This window comes from Halyomorpha halys, unplaced genomic scaffold, assembly GCF_000696795.3.
Source record: "Halyomorpha halys isolate HHAL.00 unplaced genomic scaffold, Hhal_1.1 Scaffold1836.1, whole genome shotgun sequence".
Taxonomy (NCBI): Eukaryota; Metazoa; Arthropoda; class Insecta; order Hemiptera; family Pentatomidae; genus Halyomorpha; species Halyomorpha halys.
Window position 1 is genome coordinate 147,181 of NW_027106192.1, and position 26,751 is coordinate 173,931.

The 26,751-nt window shown below is 27.1% G+C and overlaps 2 protein-coding genes across 3 annotated transcripts in view; one reads left to right on the forward strand and one right to left on the reverse strand.

The window, feature by feature from the left end:
* Positions 1 to 11,381, forward strand: part of LOC106690713 (peroxidase) — a 31,425-nt gene extending 20,044 nt beyond the window's left edge. Inside the window, exons 5-13 of the mRNA XM_014436236.2 lie at positions 3,624 to 3,829; positions 4,182 to 4,377; positions 4,975 to 5,172; positions 5,840 to 5,987; positions 6,831 to 6,987; positions 7,830 to 8,000; positions 9,593 to 9,791; positions 10,673 to 10,778; positions 10,878 to 11,381. Of these exons, the coding sequence (XP_014291722.1) occupies positions 3,624 to 3,829; positions 4,182 to 4,377; positions 4,975 to 5,172; positions 5,840 to 5,987; positions 6,831 to 6,987; positions 7,830 to 8,000; positions 9,593 to 9,791; positions 10,673 to 10,778; positions 10,878 to 11,007 (1,511 nt within the window). The 3' untranslated portion in view covers positions 11,008 to 11,381. The remainder of the gene's footprint in view (positions 1 to 3,623; positions 3,830 to 4,181; positions 4,378 to 4,974; positions 5,173 to 5,839; positions 5,988 to 6,830; positions 6,988 to 7,829; positions 8,001 to 9,592; positions 9,792 to 10,672; positions 10,779 to 10,877) is intronic.
* Positions 11,382 to 16,586: 5,205 nt separating this feature from the next.
* LOC106690714 (leucine-rich melanocyte differentiation-associated protein) lies at positions 16,587 to 21,749 on the reverse strand. Of its 2 annotated transcripts, none has more exons than XM_014436237.3 (3): positions 21,610 to 21,749; positions 19,755 to 19,882; positions 16,587 to 17,148 (listed from the first exon to the last, which is right to left on the reverse strand). In XM_014436237.3, the coding sequence occupies exons 1-3, from the start codon at positions 21,610 to 21,612 to the stop codon at positions 16,680 to 16,682; spliced, it is 600 nt and encodes a 199-aa protein (XP_014291723.1). In that variant the 5' UTR covers positions 21,613 to 21,749; the 3' UTR covers positions 16,587 to 16,679. The 2 variants fall into 2 exon arrangements, with proteins under 2 accessions (XP_014291723.1, XP_014291725.1); XM_014436239.3 differs by having other exon boundaries at positions 19,755 to 19,901; positions 21,610 to 21,719.
* Between the last annotated feature and the right edge of the window lie 5,002 nt (positions 21,750 to 26,751).

The following is a 26,751-nucleotide window of genomic DNA, read 5'->3' on the forward strand; positions in this document are numbered from 1 at the left end:
TAACAATTATTCATCGAATTAGCTGTTATCAGTTATGTTACTATAGTTACCATTTCATCTATACATTAATTGATATAAAAGTTTCAATAGTTTTCAATAATTGTTTATTAATATGGCAATGTCTTAGATAATCAAATTATCTAAGAGAATAAGAAGAAATCAACTAAATCGACGCAGTAATAACAATTATACATCGAAGTTAGCTGTTATCAGTTACGTTACTATAGTTACAGACTTATCACTTCATCTGTACATTAATTTATATCAAAGTTTCAATAGTGTTAAATTATTGTATATACTTCCTTAAAAATAGCAACAGCGGAGGATTGCCGGTTCTGCTAGTAATTTATAAATTTATTTTAAAAAGTTGAAATTTTCAGTAGATAAAAAAACTCATTCATTCGTATTCAAACATTAAATTTTACAAGTAACATTATTTATTTATTTCCAATAGAAATTCTTAATACTTTTTACATTGTTTATTTTTGTATTTAGCGTGAAGTTTGGGGAAACTGTTATATTATTATTTCCAAACAATCACTTTTACTTCGTTAAAACTTGTCTTGCTTGACTTGATACGATCATTGTGTAACGCTTACAGTCTTCTCTAGGTACCTTGTAAGTCTCCCAGTATTTCCTCGTAATTTATGCAGGACAATAAAACGTTCCTAAATGACATTGATACATCTTCCTGAGCCATGTTTATTCCATAAATATGAAAATGACTGCCATAAATACAGTTCTGAACTCAGCCACTATTATACAACTAGGTAACAGGAACTCTCCTATCCTACTTATGTATGCATGGGATCTAAGCAATGAAATCCTTGCCTTTCCTCTTCTGGTACAATTGTAACTTTGTCATTACTAAACTATAATTTTATAGCCAGGAATCTATTTCACCCACGATTTTTTTAAGCAAATCGGGTCTGTAAATTTTTATTTTTATCATTAAATAATAACTGATAATAATTGGATAAATATCCACCAACAATGGTTTTCTAACATACGTTTTCAACTTACTAGGCTAGAATTCTTCAAGCCTGCCTGACATCACGTCTGTCCGTCTGATAAAATCTATAAAAGCCATCACCATGAAAACTTTTTTAAGTACGGTAATTCGGCGAACAATCTTCAAAATATTAATTTCCATGGCACTAAAGAGTACAAAGATGAAAATTAGGACTTATTAGCTAGGAACAGAGAATCAAGTCGTCTATCTCACACACCTGGCTTACGTGAATAACAGCACACATAGTTGTATTAGGAAACAATGGAAGAAATTCCCAATTCAACCTCAGAATCCTACAAGAAGAACTGTAGCTGTTAAACATGGAAATTAAAACAACCAAAATAAATTAATGAACAGGAAGACGGGAAGAAAGGGGAGATGGAATAACATGACTATAGAAAGAAGAGCTGAAGCACGTTAGAGATTTCAAGTAACTAGAAGATCACATTAACGAAAACGACTGGATAGACGGAGAAGTCCAAGAACGATTAAAATTGGCTGGCAAATGCTTCCATTCATTCAAGGCTGGATTCCTGGGAAGGAAAGAAGTTATTAATAAGGTAAAAAAACTAGTACATAAGACTACATTCATCCCTTTACTGAGTCTTGAACTGCTACCTTGAGACTGAAGCCAAATCCAAGCAATGGAAATAAGGTACCTGAGGAGAATGGAGGAGAAAACACGAAGGGACAAAGTCAGGAATACTACAATAAGAAGTAACCTGGAGTGAAACCAACAGAACATATTATAGTAGAAAATAGACAACAGTTGTTTGATCATGTTAAAAGAATGCAGGAGGAAATAATGTATGGAACGAGAGTCAAGAGGAAGGCTGAAAAATACTTGGGATGGTGCAGTCAAAGAAGCATTAGACTAGAGGGAATTGATTGGACAAGGTGCCGTTAACTGGTACAGAACCCAGGATTATGGATCCTACTTTATACGCAAGCTCCTCACAGTGCTCTGCAGTAGCTGAGAAAGGATTAAGGAGTAGAAAATATCTTTCCAAATGACATTATGTTATAAGGTCCAATTTAATGTTATATAATCCAAATAATATTAATACGAAAACAAATTTGATTAAATATGTAAAGTTAGCTGTTCTATAAGTTAGCTATACTGACTATAGCTACATAGAATACTGTATCCTACAGCTACATAGGATCCATATTTCTTCCATTTCGATGGCTCTCTATATTCGGACAAGGTCAGTGAAAAATACAAAAACATGAGACCATAAGCTACATCAGACTACATTGGATTTAATCATGTCCAACATCTAACATAAAAAAAAAAACTGATTAAAGACTGCGTTAGGTGACCATGTATATTTCCTCAATTCACTAGCACTGTTTTATTTATATTTTATAACACAAGTATTTATTCAGTACATATACAAGTAGAATTAATCTAAGATAACATATAACTAGAATTATTTATTGATTGATTTGTCAAGAGGGCAATATTTTCGTTCATACATTACATCGAAACAATCCTCATCGATTTTACCTGTTTTTCTATTGAATTATTTTCCATCTCACTTGAATTACTATTAATGATATTTGGATTATTTGAAATTTTATAAATTTAAACACTTTATGTTTATAAATCTACTTTAGTAGTATTTTTGATGTGAAACTTTTTTTACACTCAAGAAGAAAAAAATTATAGGGGGATTATAATTGATTTCCACAAAAGAAAGTTGTTAGGGGACCTTGCCTCATCATCAGGATTATAAGGACACATTATTTTTATAGTTTTCTTGTCTTTTAATGTCCATATTCATATAAATTATATTTTTTCAATGGTTAAAATTATTTTACATGGTGGAAAAAAACTTTAATTATTTTATTATTCATTATAATACATCTCAAACTATTACCCTTATTAGACAAGGATTATTATTATTCCATCATCACATAATTCTGACGTTGTGGGATGATGAATCAACAAAATAATCAAAATTTCAACACAACAGTATGATATAATGTTAACCATAGACATAATATAATTTAAATGGAAATGGACATTAAAAGAAAAGAAAACATTACAATAAATTTTTTGAGGGTAAAAACCTTTTATTCTAAATATCATAATGTTCCTTCATTCCTTCATTAATTTATTATCATTCATAATAATGAATGATAATAAATTAAAACAGTGTAAAGTAATTTTTTTTTTTTGTCAAACTTTTAATTTCACAAAGGACATTATGTCATTATCTACATGGCTGAAAAAATTGCTTTATACTGTTTTAATTTATTATCATTCATTATTAATATATTCATCAATAATGAATAATGATAAATTAAAACAGCATAAAGAAATTTTTTTCAGTCATGTAAATAATCACATAATTTCCTTCGTGAAAATAAAAGTTTGACTAATTATGAGATTTATTAAAGTACATGTAAAAATTGTTTTAAAAATAAATTACCAATGTACTTACTGTGTGAACAAATATTTTTGAATAGTAAACTAGTGTTGGTTTACTCCAGAGGAAAGGAAAAACGTAATGAATATAATAATAAAAAATTTATAGTTAATAAAATACAGAACTTAAAACACCATCTTATGTTATTTACTATTGAAGATAATATTCATTTTTAGAACCGTATGCTGCATCCGTACAATGCTGTAGCCCTGATGGAAGAATCCTAATCCCATATGGACAGGCTCCATCAAGCTGCTTCGCCATTGAGATCCCCGGAGATGACCCTCTTTTCCACAAATATGGTCAAATGTGCATGAGCTTCTCAAGGAGTACCACAGATGCTGACATTGGTTGCAAGCCACCTCATCAACCTCAGGAACAGGTATGACATTAATTAAATCAAAAGGACATTATAAAATCTGTCTCTTTTCAGTCAAACAAAAATTATTTAAATGTTCTAATTTTCCTAAAAGAGAGAACCTTTCATAAAGTTATTGGAAATGAATTAAGCACTACCGTGGAGTAAGCCATTGATGTATATCTTTTAGTATTAATGAGTGATACATATAACACCTGTGTTTAGCCCACTGTGGAACTATATCTTTAAATTATTCAGTCAAATTCCACATCTCACCTCTTTCTCCAAAATTATTTGTTTTTTTTTATCTATTATTTCTGTAACTCAATTAATCATGATTAATATAACTCAATATAATCATTGAATTTGTTTTCAGATTGTAACTGTAAGCCATTACATGGATGCTTCTCTTGTATATGGCTCCACACCAGAAACTGCTGCAGCCTTAAGACAAGGTTTTGGTGGAAGACTTGTCGTTGAAGTTAGGGATGGCAGGCAGTGGCCTCCACCAGCTGCCAACAAGAGCGCAACTTGCGAAACTCAAGATGATGATGAACCCTGTTACAGATTCGGTAAAATATTGAAATATTCAGTTTCTATGAACTCTCTGGAACTCTATTTAAGTTTTTATTTTCTCTATTACATTCTTCATTGGATATTATCACCAGAATATTTAAATATATCATGGGAATAATATTTTCATCAAACTAAATTATAATTATTTTCTTATTATGATGGCTAACACAACTACAAATTAAGCCATTTATAAAAATAATACTAAAGATAATATTTTATATATCAAAAACAGCTTCATAAAAAGACAATAAAAGTAACCTTATTTAAAAAAATAATTAAGAATCATTAATAATTATTTTCATGGACCAAACTAATACATATATGTTTAAGTGATAAATAATTTTCAACAAAAATTTTCTTCTAATAAATAATTTTCAAAAAGAAAGAATCTTTAATTGAATTGTTTGTAAAGTTAGTGGCAATGTACTTAGCCTCATGGTGAAGTAAGGCATCAATATGAGTCCAAAACTGTTTTAAACTACCATTACATGCCTATTCCACCACATAAATATTCAACTGAAATCTTATCTCTGATATCATTTTATATGAATTATTTTAAGTATATGAAATTATTTTCTTGATTTACATAACAGGTGATGTGAGGGCCAACCAAAACCCACAGTTGACAGTCATTCAGATTATTCTTCTTAGAGAACATAACAGAATTGCTGACATTCTTCAACATCTTAATCCTCATTGGGATGATGAAAGAATATTCCAAGAGGCTAGAAGAATTCTTATTGCTGAATATCAACACATCAATTATGCTGAATGGCTCCCAATCTTTATTGGTAAGTTCAAATAATAAATACAAATCTGATAAAATATACTTTGACTTGAGAATAAGTTGATAATTAAAACAACACATTAATTTAATAAACTAAATTGTATGAAAAAGAGTAAAATATCAACAAAAATGTCTTAGGCTTAAATTTTATACAGTAAACTACCTGAGCCTTTTTTGTTATCTTTAAGTTTCTTTATACCATTTTAGACTATTGTATATTAATCTGTTTAGAAAGATAACTTTCATTTATTTATTTGATTTTGGACTGAGGATTGAATTTATTTACTTAACATTATTAATCAATGTTACATAACAGAATTGAACATTTTAAACAATAAATTCATTGAATTTTTTGACGACAAACAAAAAATAATAAACAATCTTCACTTAATTTGTGATATCTCGTAATACCAAGAAAATCAACAATATAATTTTTATATTTAAAAAAATCAGCATATCGTTATATAAATGGCCTGTCTCGATCATTATTTTGTAGGATACCTATATATTAATACATCTCATAGATATATACAAAAAATATATATGGATTATTTTTTATATAGTATTGTTAATATAATATTAATTATAAGATTTAGAACCACGAAAATTTGTAGGATATGTTTATTTCTTTTCAATAAACCATTATAGCATATTAATAATAATTATTTCAGGAACAAACAACATGGTTAAACACGGAGTTCTCTATAAGACCGATGGCTACGTCAATGATTATAGAGAAGATGTAGACCCAAGTGTTCTTAATGACCATGCAACAGCTGCATTCAGATACTTCCATTCCGCAATTCAAGGACAACTACAGTGAGTATTATTTTTTATCTACTATAACCAAAGTAATAAGGGTTATTAAAACCCAAATTAATGAATAAGTATGGACAAGTTTAGGAAGAATTTTATGGGTGTAGCTGAGGTGAAGAAATAGTCCCTTTCTACATAACTTATAATTGATTTCTTGTCAAACAGCCACCTTCTTGAATTTTTGTTTTATATTCTTTCACCTGTGTATACTAATTTTGTTGATTGCTATTTCATTAAATTTTATAATTATATTACCAATAGAACAAATTAACTTTCTATAGAAACTGATTTTGAAAAAAAATAAATAAAACTTGAAAACTATGAAACTAAATTACAATACAAACGATAAAACTATCACAAAACAGAGGTGCAAGATTCATTCTTAGGTTTTACGTTACAGTAACAATATATTTTTAACAATATCAATATTTTAACTTTAAAACAACAATAAAAATTCACTTAAAGCAGACCAGTATTAGCATAGATACAGTGAATTTAGAGTCTATGTTCATTTTTAAAACATTCTCAACAGATTTCCATTATAACCCAATTACGGAATTCAACAATCATCCAGTTCAAAATACAAATATTTCTCAACATGATAGTGAAGTTGTGGAGGTAGCATACTTATCTCCTCAAACTGGTGCAGATTTATAAGTTATAAGTTATATACCAATAGTATCAATCATGAATGATCGAGTAATTGTAATAAATAATATTAACTATCTAAATAATAACTATTTATATAAAATTAAAATTCCATTAAAAATCTCAAAACGATTTTTATCAATTCATTTTTATATAACATTTGTGCCCATAAGTGACCTTAAATTAAATTTATTCTAGCCTTATTGGAGAACGAAGAGAAGTTTATGGTGCTCTCAGGCTGAGCGATTTCTTTAACCGACCAGGAGTCATTGAAGAAGGTGACAATATGGATAAATTGACCAGAGGTTTATCAACACAGAATCAGGAAGAAGTTGATCCATTCTTAACCAGTGAGGTAATTTAAAAAAAATCTTCACAACTATTTTATTATACTTGAGTTATCATAAACATATTTTCTTATAATTATAGATTAGATTAGATTTTTATTCTGGGCGATCAACATCTAGGTTATTACACCCTTCTTATAATTATATACCAATTAAATACAATGTATTGATTTCAGCAATTGTAGAAAACATAAATTTAAAATATAAAATCATCCAAAAAATCATTAATTGAAGATTTATTAATCAATAAAAACTATATCTTGCACTATTTATTTTATTTTTAAAAAAAAATTCTTCTTATATCTTTATTTAATCTTTGGACAACGTTTCCATCCAATATTAAGTCCAGTTTACAATTATATTAGAGAAAATTAGATTTTATTAACCTTTACATACACTTTTAAATTTATATAATTCACCATTATATTTAACAGATAATATAATTCTAAATCAGACTTTATAATGGACAGAGGTCCGAAGATTAAATAAAGTATTAAGGGTTTTATTCCTTAAAAAGAAAAAAAAGAGTGCTAAATATTTTGAACCATTAGAATTAGATTAAATAATGAATAATAATTATGTCTAAATATTGTGGTTGATATATTTACAAATCCGTAGTTTTTTTTAAAAACATACATTAAGAAGTAACACACAAAATACTTTTTTTTTGTAACTATTTTCTTTTGAAAGTACAAAATTTGATTTTATTTTAACTATTTTGTGTTTGAAACAAGTTTTCTGTAAAAACATTAAACATTTGGTAATTAATTTTTTATCATTTATGTAAACATGATAACTTATTTAACTTAAAATATCTTTTAAAAAAATTAATACTATTACGCTTATTCAGATTACAGACTACTTATTTAGAAACGGTAAGCCATTCGGACGAGATCTTAGAGCCATTGATATCCAGCGAGGAAGAGACCATGGACTCGCATCATACAATGATTACAGAGAATTTTGTGGACTCCCAAGAGCTAAACATTGGGAAGACTTCAAAGATTTCATCAATCCTGAAGTAAGACAAACTATCTCTAATAAATGAGAAATCTGTTCATATATTGTATGTTCTCTTCATATTTATTACAAATATGAAAAAAATATATTATCAGACTCCTTCAGAAAATACTTTTATTCAAGCAGAATGGCAATTAAGAGAGGTTCTAATATAATTTTTTTTATTCAAAACAAAGGACAGATTTGTCATGAATAAAAAAGCTCCTGTTAACTTATTCTCTCCTATTACAATTTAAAAAAAATTTCCTGCTGAATTGACCAAGAAAATGGCTTTTTGTTCTAATTATTATTATTATTATTCCGGAACTAATATTTCCTTCCTTAAGCTAATAAGAGGTAATGCATGATCATTATTAATAAACGTTTACTACATTATTCCATTTACAGAAGTTTCACTTCTGTTCTCCAGTCACATGACTGCCATAATTAACTAACTATTGATGTCACTATTTATTTTATTTCTTGTTTACTTTACAATTAATATTTATTACCATTATTAATTTCCTATTTATTTATTGAACTATTTAGGCCATTGATTTATAGCTGAAACTATTTCTTGATTGTTTTTCTTAACCACAACCCAGACTACCTCCTAACATTTTTAACCTAGGAGGGATGCAGCCTTGAGCATTTTGCTCGTGTTGGGAAATAAATGTATATATTTTTCTATTATTTCATATGGTTTGTTTATACTTTTCTCTACCTTCTGTTAACTCTCTGATGTTTTTATTGCCGCTTGTTTATGTTACTCCCTCTTTTATGTCCCTTCCTATACTCAATTCAGTTTTTCTCTAGCCTCATCGCAATGGTAAGACTGAGCATTTCTCTCACAAGTACACTCCTACCGAGGCATCTTTTTTTTATCATTCGAGCATTTTGCTCACCTGGAACCCTCCTGTTTCTTATTTTAAATCGTGAGCCGAGGCAAGAGCATCTTCAATCTTTTATGAAATCTTGATCTGCTCCTGATGGAATAGATGCAATTCACTAGTTCAATTTCAAATTTCATTGAAAGTATAGGTAACATTTTTTGTCATCATCACATTCAATTATATAAAAAAAAATAGTACAAATTGTCTACCATGAGATAAATGCTCACGGGACACCTCTTTGGGGACATAAAAGTAGAACACTCCAGCTGGGTTAAACTATATCCAAATTCTTATCTAATAAAGTGAAAAATTTTAATAGATGAAAACTATGGAGGAAAAATGAGGTAACTCAATTCTTACTTCAAAAATTAGTACAACTGCTTTTGGTACATTTTTGGACAGTGGACAGGATGGTAAAGCAAAAACAGTACTAAAAGAAGCATAAATAGCTCAAAATTGCTATTGAATTTTATTACTAAAGTGTTAAGAATAAGTGATTCCAAAATAACTTATGAAAATATGAGATATCTTGTTTTTCTACCAAAGTCTTTAAATATAAAATTTGTTCATTTATTTAAAAAAAAAAATATTAAATTTTAAATCCATTAAATTAGCAGATTCTGTAAATCTAGAATTAATTATAATAAATTAACTATTATAAGTTGTAATTGTCTAGTTTCCTATATAGCTGTTTATCAAAATCTATTCTGCTTGCTTATAGAATGTACAAAAACTCTCAGTTCTCTACCAACACCCGGATGATGTTGATCTTGTCGTTGGTGCATCAGTTGAAGCTCACATAAAAGATACACTTACTGGTCCAACATTCTTATGCATCATGACTGAACAGTTCTATAGAACAAGAGTTGGAGATAGGTTCTTCTATGAAAGAGGAGACCATCATGGAGCATTTACACCAGGTAAATTAAAATTTAATTGATAATAACTTTGTATAAAGTAATGATTCAAAGATTTCAAATAGAGACATATACATTATTCCAACTTACGAAGGCGTTGATTAATCTACTGTCACATAAAAATGAAGAAATATTTGCTAGCATAACCTGAGTTAAAGGCAGCTCAGGAATTAATGGCAGTAAATGCCCGATCACCCTACAAAAAAAGCAGCCATAAGTCAACTTACTTCATCCTACTTACGTTGAGCCATGGCTTAAAAATTAATAACAAAAACCAGATACGTACATCTAGAATAACTACAGACACATACAAAGCAGAAATAACAAACATACAGAATAATATGAATTCAATATCAAAACTGAGTTTTATTTTTAAAAAACTACTTATAGCTGCTTATTAAACTAACAAATGCAAAGGAAGACTATCAAGTCACTACTTATTATTCTTCAATTTTATTTTTTATTTTTTAGTTGTAGATTTTTTTTCCATTCTATTATGTATTCAATTTATTATTTTATAACTCTATTTGTGTTAATATTGTATTCAAAACAACAGATTGCAATGTAAAATTATTTTAAAAATAATTCTCTAGGTTTTACATCATTTCTTTTACGTTATTTATTTGTAACCACAGATGTTAAAACTTTTTGGAAAATAAAATATTATAGATAGCATGAAAATATACTTACTGTATAATTCATAAGAAAATTGGATTTATTATTTCATGAAAATAATATTAGTATTTTTTTTTTAATAATAAACTTCAAAATTTTCTCTACACTCATAATATAGTCCAACTGGTCATATGGTTACAATAAGAATAAATTATATTAATGAATAATTTTACAAATTCGATATTGACTTATCGGTAATTCTTTTTTAGAACAATTGAGAGAAATCAGAAAATCAACTGTTTCAAGGCTTCTTTGTGATAATGGAGATCATATTCAAACTATGCAGCCTGAAGGTTTTAGAGTCATTTCAGAAAAGTAAGTAACTTAAAAATAAAAGGAAAGTTTTGTAAAAAAAAAAAAAAAAAAGTAAATATCGAAATATCAATGAATTATACATACTTTGCATCATTACAGGAACCAACTCGTATCTTGCCAAGACACACGTGCTATCCCCGCCCTCGACCTCAGCTACTGGAAGGAAGATGTACACGCACACCTTTCCCCAAGGATACCAGAGTACGATGCATTTTTTGGCAAAAAATAATGAATATTAACACAAACTTGGAAATTATTTGACCTCAGTCAATAGTCAACAACAAGATTCCTCAAATGTAAATTGTCACGTTTTGTATATTCACTTATTGTTGTGTAAACTAATTTTTTTTACCTTATAAGCCTAGTTACCACTCATTTTTTGTTTTTATACAATTCATAGTCAATTTAATATTTTAATTTTGCCATATAGGTTATGTATTTGTATTTATTGAACAAATGATACCAATGTTATAAATTTATTCTTAATGTTGGCATCCCCAGAGGATTCCAAAACGTAATTATTATAGGTGTATAGTTTTTTTACCTTTGTTTTTTTACTGTAACTGTAAATATTTTTATACGAAATATATTTTTATAAATTGATTGCATATGATTTTTAAGTTCCTTCCCAAATTAGATACCTAATTACAAAAAAAAAAAGAGATTTTGCTAAAGTAAATACTATTTCTCAATAAAAATGACAGATATTCATCATCACATTATCAAGTTAATAACACTTATCAAGCATTTCTTCTCATTCTTAAATTAACTTCGATAAGAAAAGAAACAAAAATAAATAAGTTGCAGTCCCAAAAGGACCTTCTCTAACACAAATTTGTTTTTAAAGAATTCCACTGTCTTTCAAATAATCATTGCTATAATTTACCATTGTATAATACATATGAAGTTTTATTTTCTTCATAACTTTTTTCCTAATTTTTCTCAGATTTTTAATCAATATAAAAAAACATATAGGTCTTTAAAAAGAAAACTTTAGACATTTCATTAAAACCATTATAGCCAATGGACTATTGTCAATAAAAAAAAAAAAAAGTTTTTTTTGCTATCATGCATAGGTAACACCATTCAGCATACAGGCATTGTAAACCAAAAGCCTAAAAAAGAAATAAAAAAAAGAAATGAAAGGAATTAATTGAGATCTCCAGGCACTTCTATAGTACCAACTCTATTTATATACTAATTTTCAACCCTCTGACTCAGAAGGGCTATAGAGGTCCACAAAACTTTAAAAATGTCATCTGAAATGAACAAAAATGTTCTGTCAAGAAAATAGCTCTAGATATCACATTCCAACTAGTTTTATCAAAAGAGCGCCGCTGGAGATACACAAATATAGAAAGAAAAAATATTTATAAATAGTTGACCGTAAAAATTGATATACAAGAAGATGGTCAGGGTTGCGGTCAAAAGAGAAACACAAATAGTTTACAACTATTTATTTTCCAACGTTTCGCCCCACTTTGCAGGGCTTCATCAAGGCTAAAAAGATACAAAAAAAAAAACTAAGAATATTACAACAATAAGATACAATAAGGCAATTTAGGCTAGGATAAATATTAAATAAGAATAAAGTGATAAGAAATTACATATAAATAAAAGGTAGCAAGACGTAAAATAGTATCAATATAAAATAAAATTGAATAAAAAATATGAATAAAAAAAAAAAGTAACAATGGTAAGAGTAAAAATTTTGAAAAATACATAAAATATACAGTTAGAGATTAAATAAACGTCTTGAAAGAATAATTATAAATAAAAAATAATAATGATATTAAAATGAAAATAAATGACTTGTTCTTTGCTCATTTATTATCATTATTATTTTTTATTTATAATTATCCTTTCAAGACGTTTATTTAATCTCTAACTGTATATTTTACGTATTTCTCAAAATTTTTATTCTTACCATTGTTACTTTTTTTTTTTATTCTAATCATTTTTTATTCAATTTTATTTTATATTGATACTATTTTACGTCTTGCTTCCTTTTATTTATATGTAATTTCTTATCACTTTATTTTTACATAATATTTATCCTAGCTAAAATTGCCTTGTTGTATCTAATTGTTGTAATATTCTTAGGTTTTTTTTTGTATCTTTTTAGCCTTGATGAAGCCCTGCAAATTGGGGCGAAACGTCGGAAAATAAATAGTTGTAAACTATTTTTGTTTCTCTTTTGACCTCAACCCTGACCATCTTCTTATACAAAAAAATATTTACATATCTATAAATAACACATATCCCTGAAGCCATCTTCTAGGGGTTATAAAATAACATAAAATGCATCCCCTCCACTGTCCTTCCATGATCTTGATTCAGAAGGAATCTCCTTTTTTCAGAGAATTACTTCAATGACATGTCGACAATATGCAGTAATAAGGGTAAGAGACCATATTGGATTAATACATTGGTGCTGCTGGGCGTATTCAACTGCTACTTAAGCATCAGTTAAGCTATTTAAATTAGATTTAGAATTAGATTAAACAAAGAAAAAAAGAAAGAAGATATATTAGATTAAGAATCAGTTTTGCTACTTAAGCAAAATCTTAATCTGGTATGGATAGTTCAGTAACTTCTAGGTTGGTATAAACTTTCTGTAAGAATATATAAGGCTGTAAAAATTATTGAATAATAATAAGTGAATCTAGAGAGAAATAAACTAATTAAGTAATGAATGAGGTCTTTTTTTTTCCAGTAATTCTTCAACAGTGCATCCTAGCGAGAAAGTTAACATATAATACATTAAACAGCATTTAATTCTGTGTCATATGATATGAGTACCATAACTTGTTAATAAGTATTTAGTACGTAAACCATCATAAACCAAAACAATAAAATATTTTCAAAATTTGCAAAATAATGATTTATAGTACTTATTTCAAGACCAAATTTAACCCACGATACTAGGCATCCAATTAGTTTGATAAAGCCACAAATAACAAAATTGATTTGAAGATGGTCAGGGCTACGGTCAAGAAGGAAAAAAAAAACAGTAATATTATTTATCAATTTTCTTCTGATGTTTCGACCTAAGTTGTAGGTCTTCATCAGGTCTACAATAAAAAGACACAAAGAAGTTAGAGTTAATGTAAGGTTAAAAAGTGATATAAAATATATAACATAAAAATGTGAAAGTGTTGGTATAAAAACAATAAACAAATTTAAATAAAATAATAAAGATGATAAAGATAAATAAAAAAAAGAATTAGTAGACAATTTACATGAACTAGAGGGGAGGTTTTCAGATTTGCTTTCATTTTATTTTACTCTATTTTAGATTTGCATTATTTATATGAAATATTTATACTTGACCCAATTTTTGTACTTCCTCTCCCCACTCTCATTCCTCTCCATTTTTGAAATTATCCAACTGTCTTTTTGAAAGGCCTCTGTTTAAACTCCCACCTAACAGGAACTTTATATTTTCTCTACCTCTTATGACTCCCCTTTTTACAACTATTTGTGTACTATTATTTTATTATTTCCTAATTAGTTTATATTTATCATTTATCTGTATTATTCTTTTTATATTGGAAAATCCTGTTTTCTAAACTCTTATCATTCTCATTTCTACCTTTTATCTACTCCACATTTCTCCTTTTATATTACATTTTAATGTAATGATAACTAACCAGTTATGCTTACCATTTTATAACAGTTAGCACATGAACCTTCCGAGCTATTTTTTGTTTCTCCTTATGTATTCCAATCCCATTTTAGATTTTTATTAACATAAACTGCTAAATACTTAATGTAGCCACATTATTTCAAGTATTATATTGGATTTTATATTGACATTAATTTCAATTTTCAATGCATTGGGTTGGCCAAATTTTGCTATTTAGTAGGGTGTGAATTTATTTTTATCGATGTTTAGTGTTAATTAAAAATGATTTAGGCATTTCATGATGTTTTTTAAGCCAGCTTCTGTTTTTTCCTTCCAGATATTGCCTTTTAAAATTATTAAGAAACCATCAGTGGGCCAGACTGTTTTTTAAATATCATTAGCTGTATTGTAAAAAACATATATATAGGACTAGTGCTGTCCCAGGACATCATACTTAAACTGATAGTACAAGAGCCGGGAAGAAAAAAAGGCAGCTATTTCACTCCAATTTTTTATTCCTTTAATAAAAAACAGGTATAATTACTAGTCAAAATTGATGTCTACCAAGTATAGGGAGAGGAACTAAAAAAATGGTGGCTGTTTCAAGACAGTAGAATTAATAATTTTCCATTTGGAGCTCTATATCTTTAAAACTACCAATATAAGTAGAAAACCTAAGAGGGCATCATTTCCAGTAGAGTAAATTTGCTAAAATATGATCCCTGATAGAGCTATTTATGTTCAATAGTTCTCGAGATATAGCTTTTTAAAAACCAACATTTTATTAAAATGTTGTGCAGGATGTACTGAAAGAATAAATACATGGTTTTCATTAAAGTAGTCAAAAATTGCGGTGAAATAATAGCCTTTTTTCTCCTCTCTGACTCTTGTGCTATGACTGCTCATAACTCATTTGACAGTTGGTGTACTGCGTTTAACAATGTGTTTTTTGTGTGTGAATGTCTAATTATATCCAAATATGTAGTATATTCATATATGTTCAATATATATATATATATCTGTTTAAAAACTACTCACAATAAGCATTAAGCTGTTAAGGCGGATCAGTAATAGAATATAAATGTATCTAAATCATACATGTAAATAATTAAATATTAGTTATCCAATTTTCAAAGAAATTAAAGGTTTTAATGAAATTAAATTTATAAATTTCAAACTTCACTTGATAAAAATTATGTTGGGAATTAAAGGGTTGTAACACAGAAAGGGTATTAACAATTTAAATACAACCAATTACCCAAAAATAGAACTTTTTATATTTTTTTCTTTTAGATATAATACAAAATTGACTTTTAATGTATAAAAAAATAACTGGTGATACATTCTTATAACATAGAATATATAGCTATAACAAAATTTTTAAAAAAATATCTTTAGGAACTATGCATATCAAAGTAATTACAAACATGTAATTACTAACACTATCTTTAGCATCACCAATAATGTGATTAAAACCATAAATTTTCAAAAAAGAAATAATGTACTCTTAGAATATTTTAATTTTTACATTCATAAATTTAATTTGTAAAATAAAAAAAATTATAATTAAACACCAAAAATGGATAAGTCACAATCCATTGAATGTAGTTTCTAAAAAGGCACAAAAATCACATGTGATGGAAAATAGCACTGTAGTAATTTACACATTTACAACCTATTCTAGGCTACAAACTCTATCGAACCAACATCAGGTACAAATCCTTACAATTTCAAACATCTTTTAGTATAATAAATCTAGATCATAAACAAGGAATGTACAGAAAACTTATTGCACCATAAACCACAACTGATAACTGCCTGAAAATTATTAGGCAGCAAATTAAAAATATATGAGCAAAAAAATAAAATATGCAAGTAAAGTTTAAGTAAATAATATATTTATTTATATTTTATATAAGTACACATTTATTTATTTCATATTATATACAAAATTATGATTTGACTTAACAATATAATTGCTTATAAAAGTTTGATAAGAAAAATTAATAATATAGTAAAATAGGAATATGTTCCTACTGTTAAATTTAGTTAGCAATAGAACATATATGTTTCAATTAATTAATCAATATGGTACTAAGATTAATAAAGAATTGAAAATATTTAATTAAATACCATGATTTATGCCATAATATTTGAAATTATATTTAAATTCTATGAAATTCTGCACAGATGTAGATATATTTTTTAAAACATAAAAACACCTGATATTGTAGTATGAAATAAATATTAAAAAATTTGATAAGTTTTAATGTTTAAATCAAGTATGGCCGTTCGTCTGAAGATGGTGTGATAAACTCTCGAACTCTATTTATAGCACCACGAAAAACTTTGGGAATCGATTTTGAAACGTACTTTTCGAACGCTGGTGTTCCAAAGAGCCTTTGGGCTTCTTCTTTCTCATGCTCACTAACAGTTCTATCATCCAGATATTCCAATTCTTCAAAACAAGAAATAACGTACAACCTATAGCGAAGATAATCGTAATATGTTTCTTCTCGACACTGAGGAATCCCAGGGTTACCCATGAGGCTTAGTTGCTTTAAGTGAGGAAATCTCGAACGGAGATGTTTAATAAAATCGGAGTATGTCGTGATATGATTATAGTTCAACCATAAAATCCTTACACTTGAAAGATATGGAAAGACAGTTTCACTTGTGATATAGTTATGATCAAATATAATAGACGTCAAGTTCTTGAAGGACCTCAAAAAAGATACATCACTGAAACAATTAAAAATACATTAATATCAGAAAGGACTATAATTTGGTAGTTTTAAATTGAGGTTTAATATTTAATAACACAATATTTATAAAATTAGAGCAATTGAGAAGCAGGGATTCAAAAGGCAATAAATCAAAATTCAAATATTTCTGAGGAAACAAAAATACGAATAAGTCAGTACTTGTTAAAGTATTTCAGAAATCGATTTTTGTAAATATTGCTAAGATATTCCAAATACCAAATTTTATTGATCCCATTTAGCATGGAAAATTGAAAAAAATCAATAAACCAAGAAAAACATAAATGTCAAACAATTTCATGAAAAACAAATAAATAGTATTATTTAATTTTAACAGAACTCTGAAGATTGCTTTACATCCAAAGCATTGTTTTAAAGAAAAATATATATTTGATGAAATATTGTGCAATGTTTTTTACTGTAGCAATTTTTCCCTATTTGAATTTCAACCCAAACTTTGTATGTAAAACTAGACTGTATATAGAACATTTTGAAGGGTGACTAGGTGCAAATGTTTATCACCTTAAAGGAGATTGTATATAAAAGCATTAAAAAAAAAAATTAAAAAAAAAATGGGTTTCTAAACCGAATAGGAGAAATTATATTGAAATATCTTTTAATATACTATATGTGTTGAGGGTAACAATATCTTTTCTTCATCCCTCATTATATAATATATGCTATAATCTCATGATTAGTAAATTTAATAATTAATAAAATAATACAATTTAATAAAGTTAAAAATTAATAATTTTTCAGTACTGATCCACTAAGGTATACATTAGTACAGGGTAAAAGTGATCTCCAAGGTTAAAGAAAATTATTGTAAATAAACAAATAAAGGTTTACATGGGAAAGGCTAGGCTTAGCAACTTCTTTTACACAGGATAAAACAATTTGTAATAATTAGTAATAAAATATAATTAAATTTTTAACGAAGCAAACTATAACAATATCCATAAATTAATGTAACAATACACAAACCAACCATTATATAATAATGGTATAATATAAATATAAGTATATTTATGAGTACAAGAGAAGAATGTTTTTAGTTTACTTTTTATGAAATTTTAAATTGCAGTGCTATCTTGCGAGGAATGGCAAGTACAAATGAATGGTGATATCGTTTGAAAGTAGGTTGCATTATATTATATGTAACTTTTTTCCCCCTTTTGCTCAAGTTGAACTTTTTTTCACTAAATGAATTGACCATTTAATTTTTTTAAAAAAGGAGGAGTGTCCAATAATTTTAAACAATTTAAATGAAATTTTTCATGAACATAAAATTGTTTAATTTTATCATTACTATGTAATATAAACTGAAACCTGAACATCTGAAAACTAAAATTAATCTGCTTGTGGACACTTCATTTTTTAAATAATACTAGAATAATTGTCCACTTCCCTTAATGTGTAGCACCCTTTTAATAGAAACGTTTAGAGTTTAAGAAAAATGAAGCCCTAAAATGCAATTTAGAATTAATACAATTAAGAGACATAAACCAGAAGTAATAGAAGATGGAATACGTTTTTGTTAATGGCCATAGAATAAAATAAAGAAAAAAAAGTTATTAAGTTGAATAATAGTAATTTTCCTAAAAAAGAGAATTAATTGTATTGTATTAATTGTATTAATTGTATTTATAGTAAAGTTAGCCACCATGTGAAAATTTAGCCCCGTGAAGTAAGCCGTAAGTAGATATTATATAATTTCATAAGTTAAATTGTGTCAAGTAAGCTTAATGATCCTTTTGAGTATATATTACAACATATCGTAAACTTTCATGCTTCCAATACAAATAAAGTAATACTTCAATTTTTGCATAAAAAATAAACATGCTTTCATTGTTTATAATTATTTTTTATAAATTAAATTATATTTTTTTGATGGTTGATAGATAACAAACAAGTATCGAAAATTGTTGATGGAACAAAAAAAAATTTGTTAATCAAATAATGAGATCTGGTGAATATGTTGGGTATGGATAACGTACAATTTTTATGTTTGGGGAACTCCCAAGGTCAATAAAATCAGCTATTTCGTTAATAGTTATTGGTCCATCTATAATTAGTATATTGTTAGTTTAAGTTAAGTTATTAAGTTATTGTGTTAGTAATAAACTACAATTACATAAATATTTAGAGTTATCTTTTAATAATAAGGCCACACGATGGATTAAATGAAAAAAAAAAGTTTAATTATAGCACAAATCTTTTAAAATCCCCCATAAACAATTAGATTAGATAACAATCTAGATTCAGTTCAATAAATTAAAAATATATGAGTCTAAGAAAATCATATCAAATATATAGAATGTATTATCGTTTTATTAAATAAACATCCACAGACTATTTAATTTTTGTAAAAAAATAAGAATATAAAAAAAATCATAAAAATTGTTAGCTATAACCTCATCTTTTTTTTCTTCAAACATAATTTTAATAAATCAACTAGTACTACAAAATGTTATTTTGTTGAGTAAGGTTATTTAAGATCTAAGGCTCAAAAATGATATGTTGGTGATTTTTAATAAATATGCATGCTTTAAAATATAAAAATAAATAACAAACACTAGTACCTACCTAATGGTATTGTTACTAACATCAATAATCTTCACAACTTCTTGAAAACTGTTAACCAATGTTTTTGGTACACTCCGCAGATTCTGATGGGCAAGATTTAGACGACTGTCATCAGCGATCATTGCTATCTAAAAAGTTCAGTGAGCACTATAAGAGGCACAACCCATATGAACAAATAGAACAAAAGCAAAAGAAAAAAATAAATTGGGCATTGAAAAGATAATAGTAATAGCGTCATTGACATTTTGCTAACCAAATACGAAAATTACTAGTATTTTGTGACTAAGACTGTTTACTCTGCAATTTTAAAGACAGTGAAACAACCTTCCAAAGGGTTCTATATATAGAGTTCATTGGATATTCAGTAAACAATAATGCATTGCAATAATGAAAGGACATGTAAAAAGAAAAAAAATGAAAACAAAGTAATGAAATTCACACGGCCCACTAATGAATATTAAAATTAAAAAAAAAATAATAAGAATACTTAAGAAAACAAGTGTATTATTGAATTAAGATTTAAATAATTATAAAATACAACAAACAATATTAATATATTACATACAAATTTATCACTTCAAAACCATAAAAAAGTGAGAAAATAAAAAATAAAATAAAAATAAACTGAAGAATTTATTGTGTCACAGAATAAAAATAAGATATCAACCATATGCTTACTAAATTTAAGGTATAACAAAAAACTGTACTCTAAAATAGGTTATACTTTACATAAATAATTATATTTATAAAAATATTTCTAGGAAACAATCATAATTCATTTTCTTACTTTTTTTCCTTGCATATGACAAAAATATGGAATTCATATGAAATAAATGGTTTAAATCAAATAAAATATTATCAAAATCTAAAAATATTAATACATTAAAGAAAAGTTTTACAGTCCATTTTCTTTGTCATATTAAATTTAATGTGCTATGTATATTTGTTAACTAAGGAAGATAATGCCAAATTAATAATAACAATCATTTGTTTGTTTATAAAGTTATTCAAAGTAAAAATAAACAAGTATTTGATTTAATTTATTCGGATTAAAATAATTAATGTTGGAACGAACTTTACTTATCGATATACTGTTTTTAAAAAAGTAAAGTTCTAATATCTAATAAAAATTAAAAAATCAATTAGAAAATTAAAATCTTAAATTCACATCATTGACAAAACATTAATCAAATTTCAACAAAAAAATTATGCTCATCATAAATGAATATTTAAAGGTAGTTTCTTATGAACAAAAATATTTAACAAGCTATAAAGTATTTTAAAAAATTGAAATAAGGTTCTGGAAGGCAAATTATGATTGGATCTTCAAGGTAAACTACACTGGCATTGGGTCTAAGACAATCAAAAGTTTATTTTGGAAAAAATATATATACATCCATGACCTACATTACAGATGCGGTGGGCAAACTAAATTTTTTTTTATTCACAGGATGAACTTGTTCCTAAATATTATATCACTAACAGAGTTAGAAGTTTGCCAAAACATCGCAATATACAAGCTTTAACAAATCAGAATTGAACAAGAAGGATAACAACTTTAGATCATTTTATGCACAGACTTTAATAATTCTTATAAGTATTGTCATACTTTAAAAATTACTTATCATACTGGCTAAATTTGTTTTAAAAAAGAAGACATTAGTGTAATTATTTTAAAAAAGTTAAAATTAAACACAAAACTTTTAAATGCCATGAAAATGGTTCTTAATCAAAGTTAAATAGTATGATAAAAATTAAAACTATAAAATGGATTAAATTGTTTGGTAATATTTTTGAGAGCTTCTAAATGAACATAATTTATAAATTGATATTAGTACTAAACAATATTACGTACCATTCAAAATAATTCAGTATAACCAGAAATATAATCCTTCTGACTTCCTTGATGTTCTAAAACGTCAAGACCAAATCTGAGGTGAGGTTATATCAGCTTACCCCAACGCCCTCTAGTCCAAAGTGAAAGCACGATAAGATTTATCAAACTAAATAAGTTATGGAAGAATAAATAGCTACATTAAATAGAAACCTTTGTTTGTTTTAAACGACCCTTATCTCGTAAACAGTGTTTTAATAGCTAATTTAATAATTGCTTACATAATTAGCAATATTTTCACACTCTTGTAGAAAAAATAAATAAAATTCTTCTCACTCAAAGAAAGAAGAAATGGTCCCTTCTATTTGCATTTGTTCTATTTTCTCTCATATTTATTATAAAAGATCAGTTTTATGTTTGTCCCCTCTAAACTACAATGTTTCATCAAAAAGAGGAAATTATTTCTAAAATAAATCATTGCTAAAAAAGACATTTAATATAAATAAAATTAATAAATTTCATTAAAGTTTTAAAAAATGGGCCATTCTACGAAAAAAGTCCATCTGCTGTATTGGTGCCTATTCTCCTATTTCCAGTTATTCTATGTTAAAATTTACATTTAAAAAATATTTTAAAAATACCACATTTTCTAGCAACATTTAGTTCATCATTCTATAAAGAGAATTTTTAATTTGGCAATAACACATGATGGGACCAAATAGAGGTAATATTTGTATTCAATGCACTTTAAAACTCATAATTTAATAAGAAGATATTAAAAAAGTCAAGCTACAAGGAAACCTGTTAATAAATTTACAACTGTCTAGAAAAATTACAAGATAATCTAGAAGTAATTTTAAATTAATTTCATATAATGGATTCTAATCTAAAACCGTTAGAAAAAGACGGTGGTAAAAAGTTTATCACACCATGGGTGTGTATAAGCCTTACATTGCATATTACATAAGCCTTATATGTATAGGTTTATAGCCAATAATTCTTAATGTACTACTAGTACCCTAAGTATGTAAATTGGTAAAATTTAAAAATTTAAAATGTGCAGTTTTTTTTATATAACAAATATATATAGGGAGGTATATACCATCGTAAATTTACATTAACCCGACTTTCTAGTGCTAGTATTCAGTGAATTTATATCAAGAAACACGTTTAAAATGAATGGATTTAAAGTTTTTCTTTTTCATTATGTTTATTAAATCCAGAACTAAAACCATACACTCTCTCTAAGTTCTCTTTTTGTATTTGGTTCAGCATAAACCCATCCAAATTACGTTATTTTTTAGGAGAATAATACATTTATTCACCAGCTAAGCGCATTTTCTGTCAGAAAAAAAATTTACCAATATTACACAACTGGAACAATAAATTTTCATGAAAAAATTTATTGAACTACCTTATGAACACACTACCTAAAGTTTATTTTTTCTTTCAAGAAAAAAAAATCTAAATTTTCGCAAACGTTTTTTTAGCGAAATTTTCAAATTTACCAAAATTTGAATCCTAATAGAACTCTTATACGTATAATATTTTCCGAGATACAATATTTCAAACAACAATCTTTTTTTTCCAAACAAGTTGATTATTAATGAGTTATATTTGGTAAAATATAATTAACATCTAACATCTTACTAATAAGTACTTTCTTCCTGTCAGGCAGCTTAATACATAATTTTACACGAATTTGACATTATACTGCTTACGTTGAAAATGAGTCTGATATTGAAAATAAGTTCGTTATCTCAGGACTATTTGAAGTTCGTTAAATACACTATAAAGTAGTTTACAATGATTATATTCCTAATCATAGTACTTGCCATGACATTTGACAAAAGCACATATTAGCTACTTGAAATACTTAAGAAGTTATTGTTAATAAACATAAAAATGTGTGGCGGCCATTTCAAAAGATCTTCCATATTAGGTCTACGGATCCTCAGAGAGTAATAAATATTTTACCATCCTGTTTTTCAAACTTGTTTATACAAAAATTAATTGACAGAAATCAGTTTACACCTAGGTGCAGAAAAAGTTTAAGCTATTTTTACTAAACTACAAATATTGCGTTGAACGCCACTACTTCGTTTACGTTAAACTTCTATTTTTAAGTGATTCACAATCTAAGAGATAAATATGGACTCTAAGAATCGATAATCAAAACTCTATTCACATACTTGTTGAATGTTCTCATTTATGGAAGTTATTTATGAAGTAATTTGAAGAAAATTATAACCATAAAAATAATAAAACCCCTAATAATTTGTTTCATCATCAAACTGTGTGACCATGTTGATTAAGTCTTTAATTATTTTGTAAGTTTTAAAATTGTATTTAAACAAAACAGATTCAAAAGTGTAAGTTATTTCAGTCAACCAATATAAAATATTAGGCGGACATTTTTGGACTTGATCCAAATCGAATAACCGATCTTAATTTACCTCCCTGAAAGCCATTTAGTACATTTATGCACACGCAGAGGTGTCATTCCTAACAAAAATTTTAAAACAAAAAAGTTGTGAAATTTGAACTTCAAACTGCGAAAATTGTAATAAAGCACCATATAAAGAGGTTATTTAAACTCTAAATTGCTTATAAACGCCATTTAGAATGGTTCATTTCCAAAAAATATTTAGGAAAAGGTCTAATTTTAGGAAATATTCGCAGGACCTCCCCTGAGTTGGGAAATCCGCTCGAAATTGTTAGGAATTTTTATATTTTGTTCCCTTCTCTGTATGCTGTCGCAGAAACACCCCTACGCAAACGTATTTATATTATTCCCTTTCTCAGTGACATATTTACACTAAGGCTCAATATTTAGTTTTTAAAAAAAGTTTTACATAAATCAAACTTATTGCCCGAACAATTATAAATCAATTTAAATGAGCAAATATCATGAAAATCACTATTCCAACGAAGATAAAGGTCATAAACTACTTTATCAGCAGAGTACATTAAACTAGCTTTAATTTGAGTGTTAATAGACATCTATATGTCACATAGTTCCTAAGTTATAGATTTCTCAAAATAATTTCACTAACTACTAATCGTTCAGTTCATGTTTATGAAAAATTGCTTTTTTAAAACGCTATCTCTCGAGAACTATTAAACATAAAAAGCTCTATCAGTGTTCATATTTTAGCAAATTTACTCTTCTTTAAAATACGCTCTCTTAGGTTTTCTAGTGTTGTTGGTAGTTTTAATGATATAGAGCTTCAAATGGAAAATTAATTTTTTTTAACGTTTTGAAATAGCCCCCATTTTTTATTCCCCCTACCTATAATTGGCAGATCCATCAATTTTAACTATTAATTATACGTCGTTTTTATTAAATCAATCAGAAATTGGATTGAAATAACTGACTTTTTTTTTCTTCTAGGGCTCTTGTACTAGTTGACTAAGCAGAAACCATTTGGGGAATTTTTTTCAATTAATAAAACAGGCTTTTACAAGTTTTCTTTGTTGTTAGAATGAAATATTGCGGTATGTTTTACGAAGATACAGCACATAAGGTGAGAAAACAATAGTGCCTTCAGTAGTTGCCCTAATTATCTTACCTTCCAAGATTGCGTAGTTTATCATTAATGTTGATATAAACTCATATACTTAAATAATTAAAGTATATGAGTAATTCATGATCGTTTCATAAAGAATCGCTAGCTAATGTTTATTTTTTCTCTTTAATGTTTGTTGCTTTCGATATGTAAAATAAGTTAATTATTTTAACTAGCGTGTTATTTATTTGCAACAGTTCAAAAAATAATTTTAAAGGCCCGATTTCAAATTTGGAGGCTAAAATAAGGCCTGGTTAAAAATCGACTTTCATTATCTAATTGAGACACCATTGAAATCTATGATACGAATTTCCTTGTTCCTACTTATCGTAGAATCAACAATACTTTTTCCGATCGTAGTGAGTTCAAATAGATTATTGTTTCTGTATACATATAAGTTGTATACAATTATCTTCTTTTATTTTGTACGACTATATCGGTCATATCTTATGTTGAGGGGCCTGCCTTGAGGCAGAGTTGGGAAGAATTTATCTTAGATAATGGATAACGGATTTTAGATAAAATTATCTGTGACTCAATTTGTCTAATAAAGATAACCGCATCATCCGTTATCCGAAAATAACGGATAATTATAATTTATCTCCAATCTTTTGTGTTCGACAGCTATTTGAATAAAAAAGGATTCGACGGATAGGCATTATATTCCAGATAAAGTATCAACTAATCTATGGATTAATATTCATTTTTAAAAACTTGATTGGAAAATATAATGTAATAATAATTGTGACGTTTCATGTGGACTGATGTTTTTTTGTATGGAAATTTTATTGGATAGGCACTGTATTACTATCTCCCGAGCCCGGGTCTGAATCCAGTCTGATAGTTATAATTATTTATGATTAAGATAATTGTTATTATTGTTTAAATAAAATCAAATGAATCCTAATTAAATTCTCAAAACATTCTTTATTTCGTTTAAAGTCCAACGTTTCGGCCATCCTCAAGAACCAATTGGCACTCACATAATATAAATATCTCCTGGATGGTTTTGAGATTAATAAAATACCTTACACAAAATTTTGCACAAATAGTTCAACATTTCTTATAGATAGGTGCCTTCCTATCTACCTATCTCATTATTCCTATTGCCATCTATAACGTCTTAGTTTGTCATCTTCCCAAACCATTATGATATTGATTATATTTCTTAAATATTAAAGATGTAAAATTGAATAAAGTGCAACCATAACCAAGAGTTGAAGAAAAAGAGTCAGTTTTACTTGTCTTCCAATGTAAATATATAAATATAATTAAATAGTATTGATAAAACAATACGTTCGCATTTTACGAGATTTTTATCATTCTTCTTATTTTGTCACTCTTTCATTAACATTAAAACTTTAAATTATAATCAATTTAACAATATTACACCTTGCTATCAAAACAATATTTGTCACATCTAGGGTAATTTTGATTGAAACTGGTGACCTGGGCAGAATAGCCTGCAAAAAGTTTTTAAAAATATTTTATGTTAGTGAAAATTGATATTTATGATTGTCCTTCAGATCCGTTATTTAGGACTACATTTGGACGAACAATTGATATGGAAACCTCATACAAGACTGAAAAGACA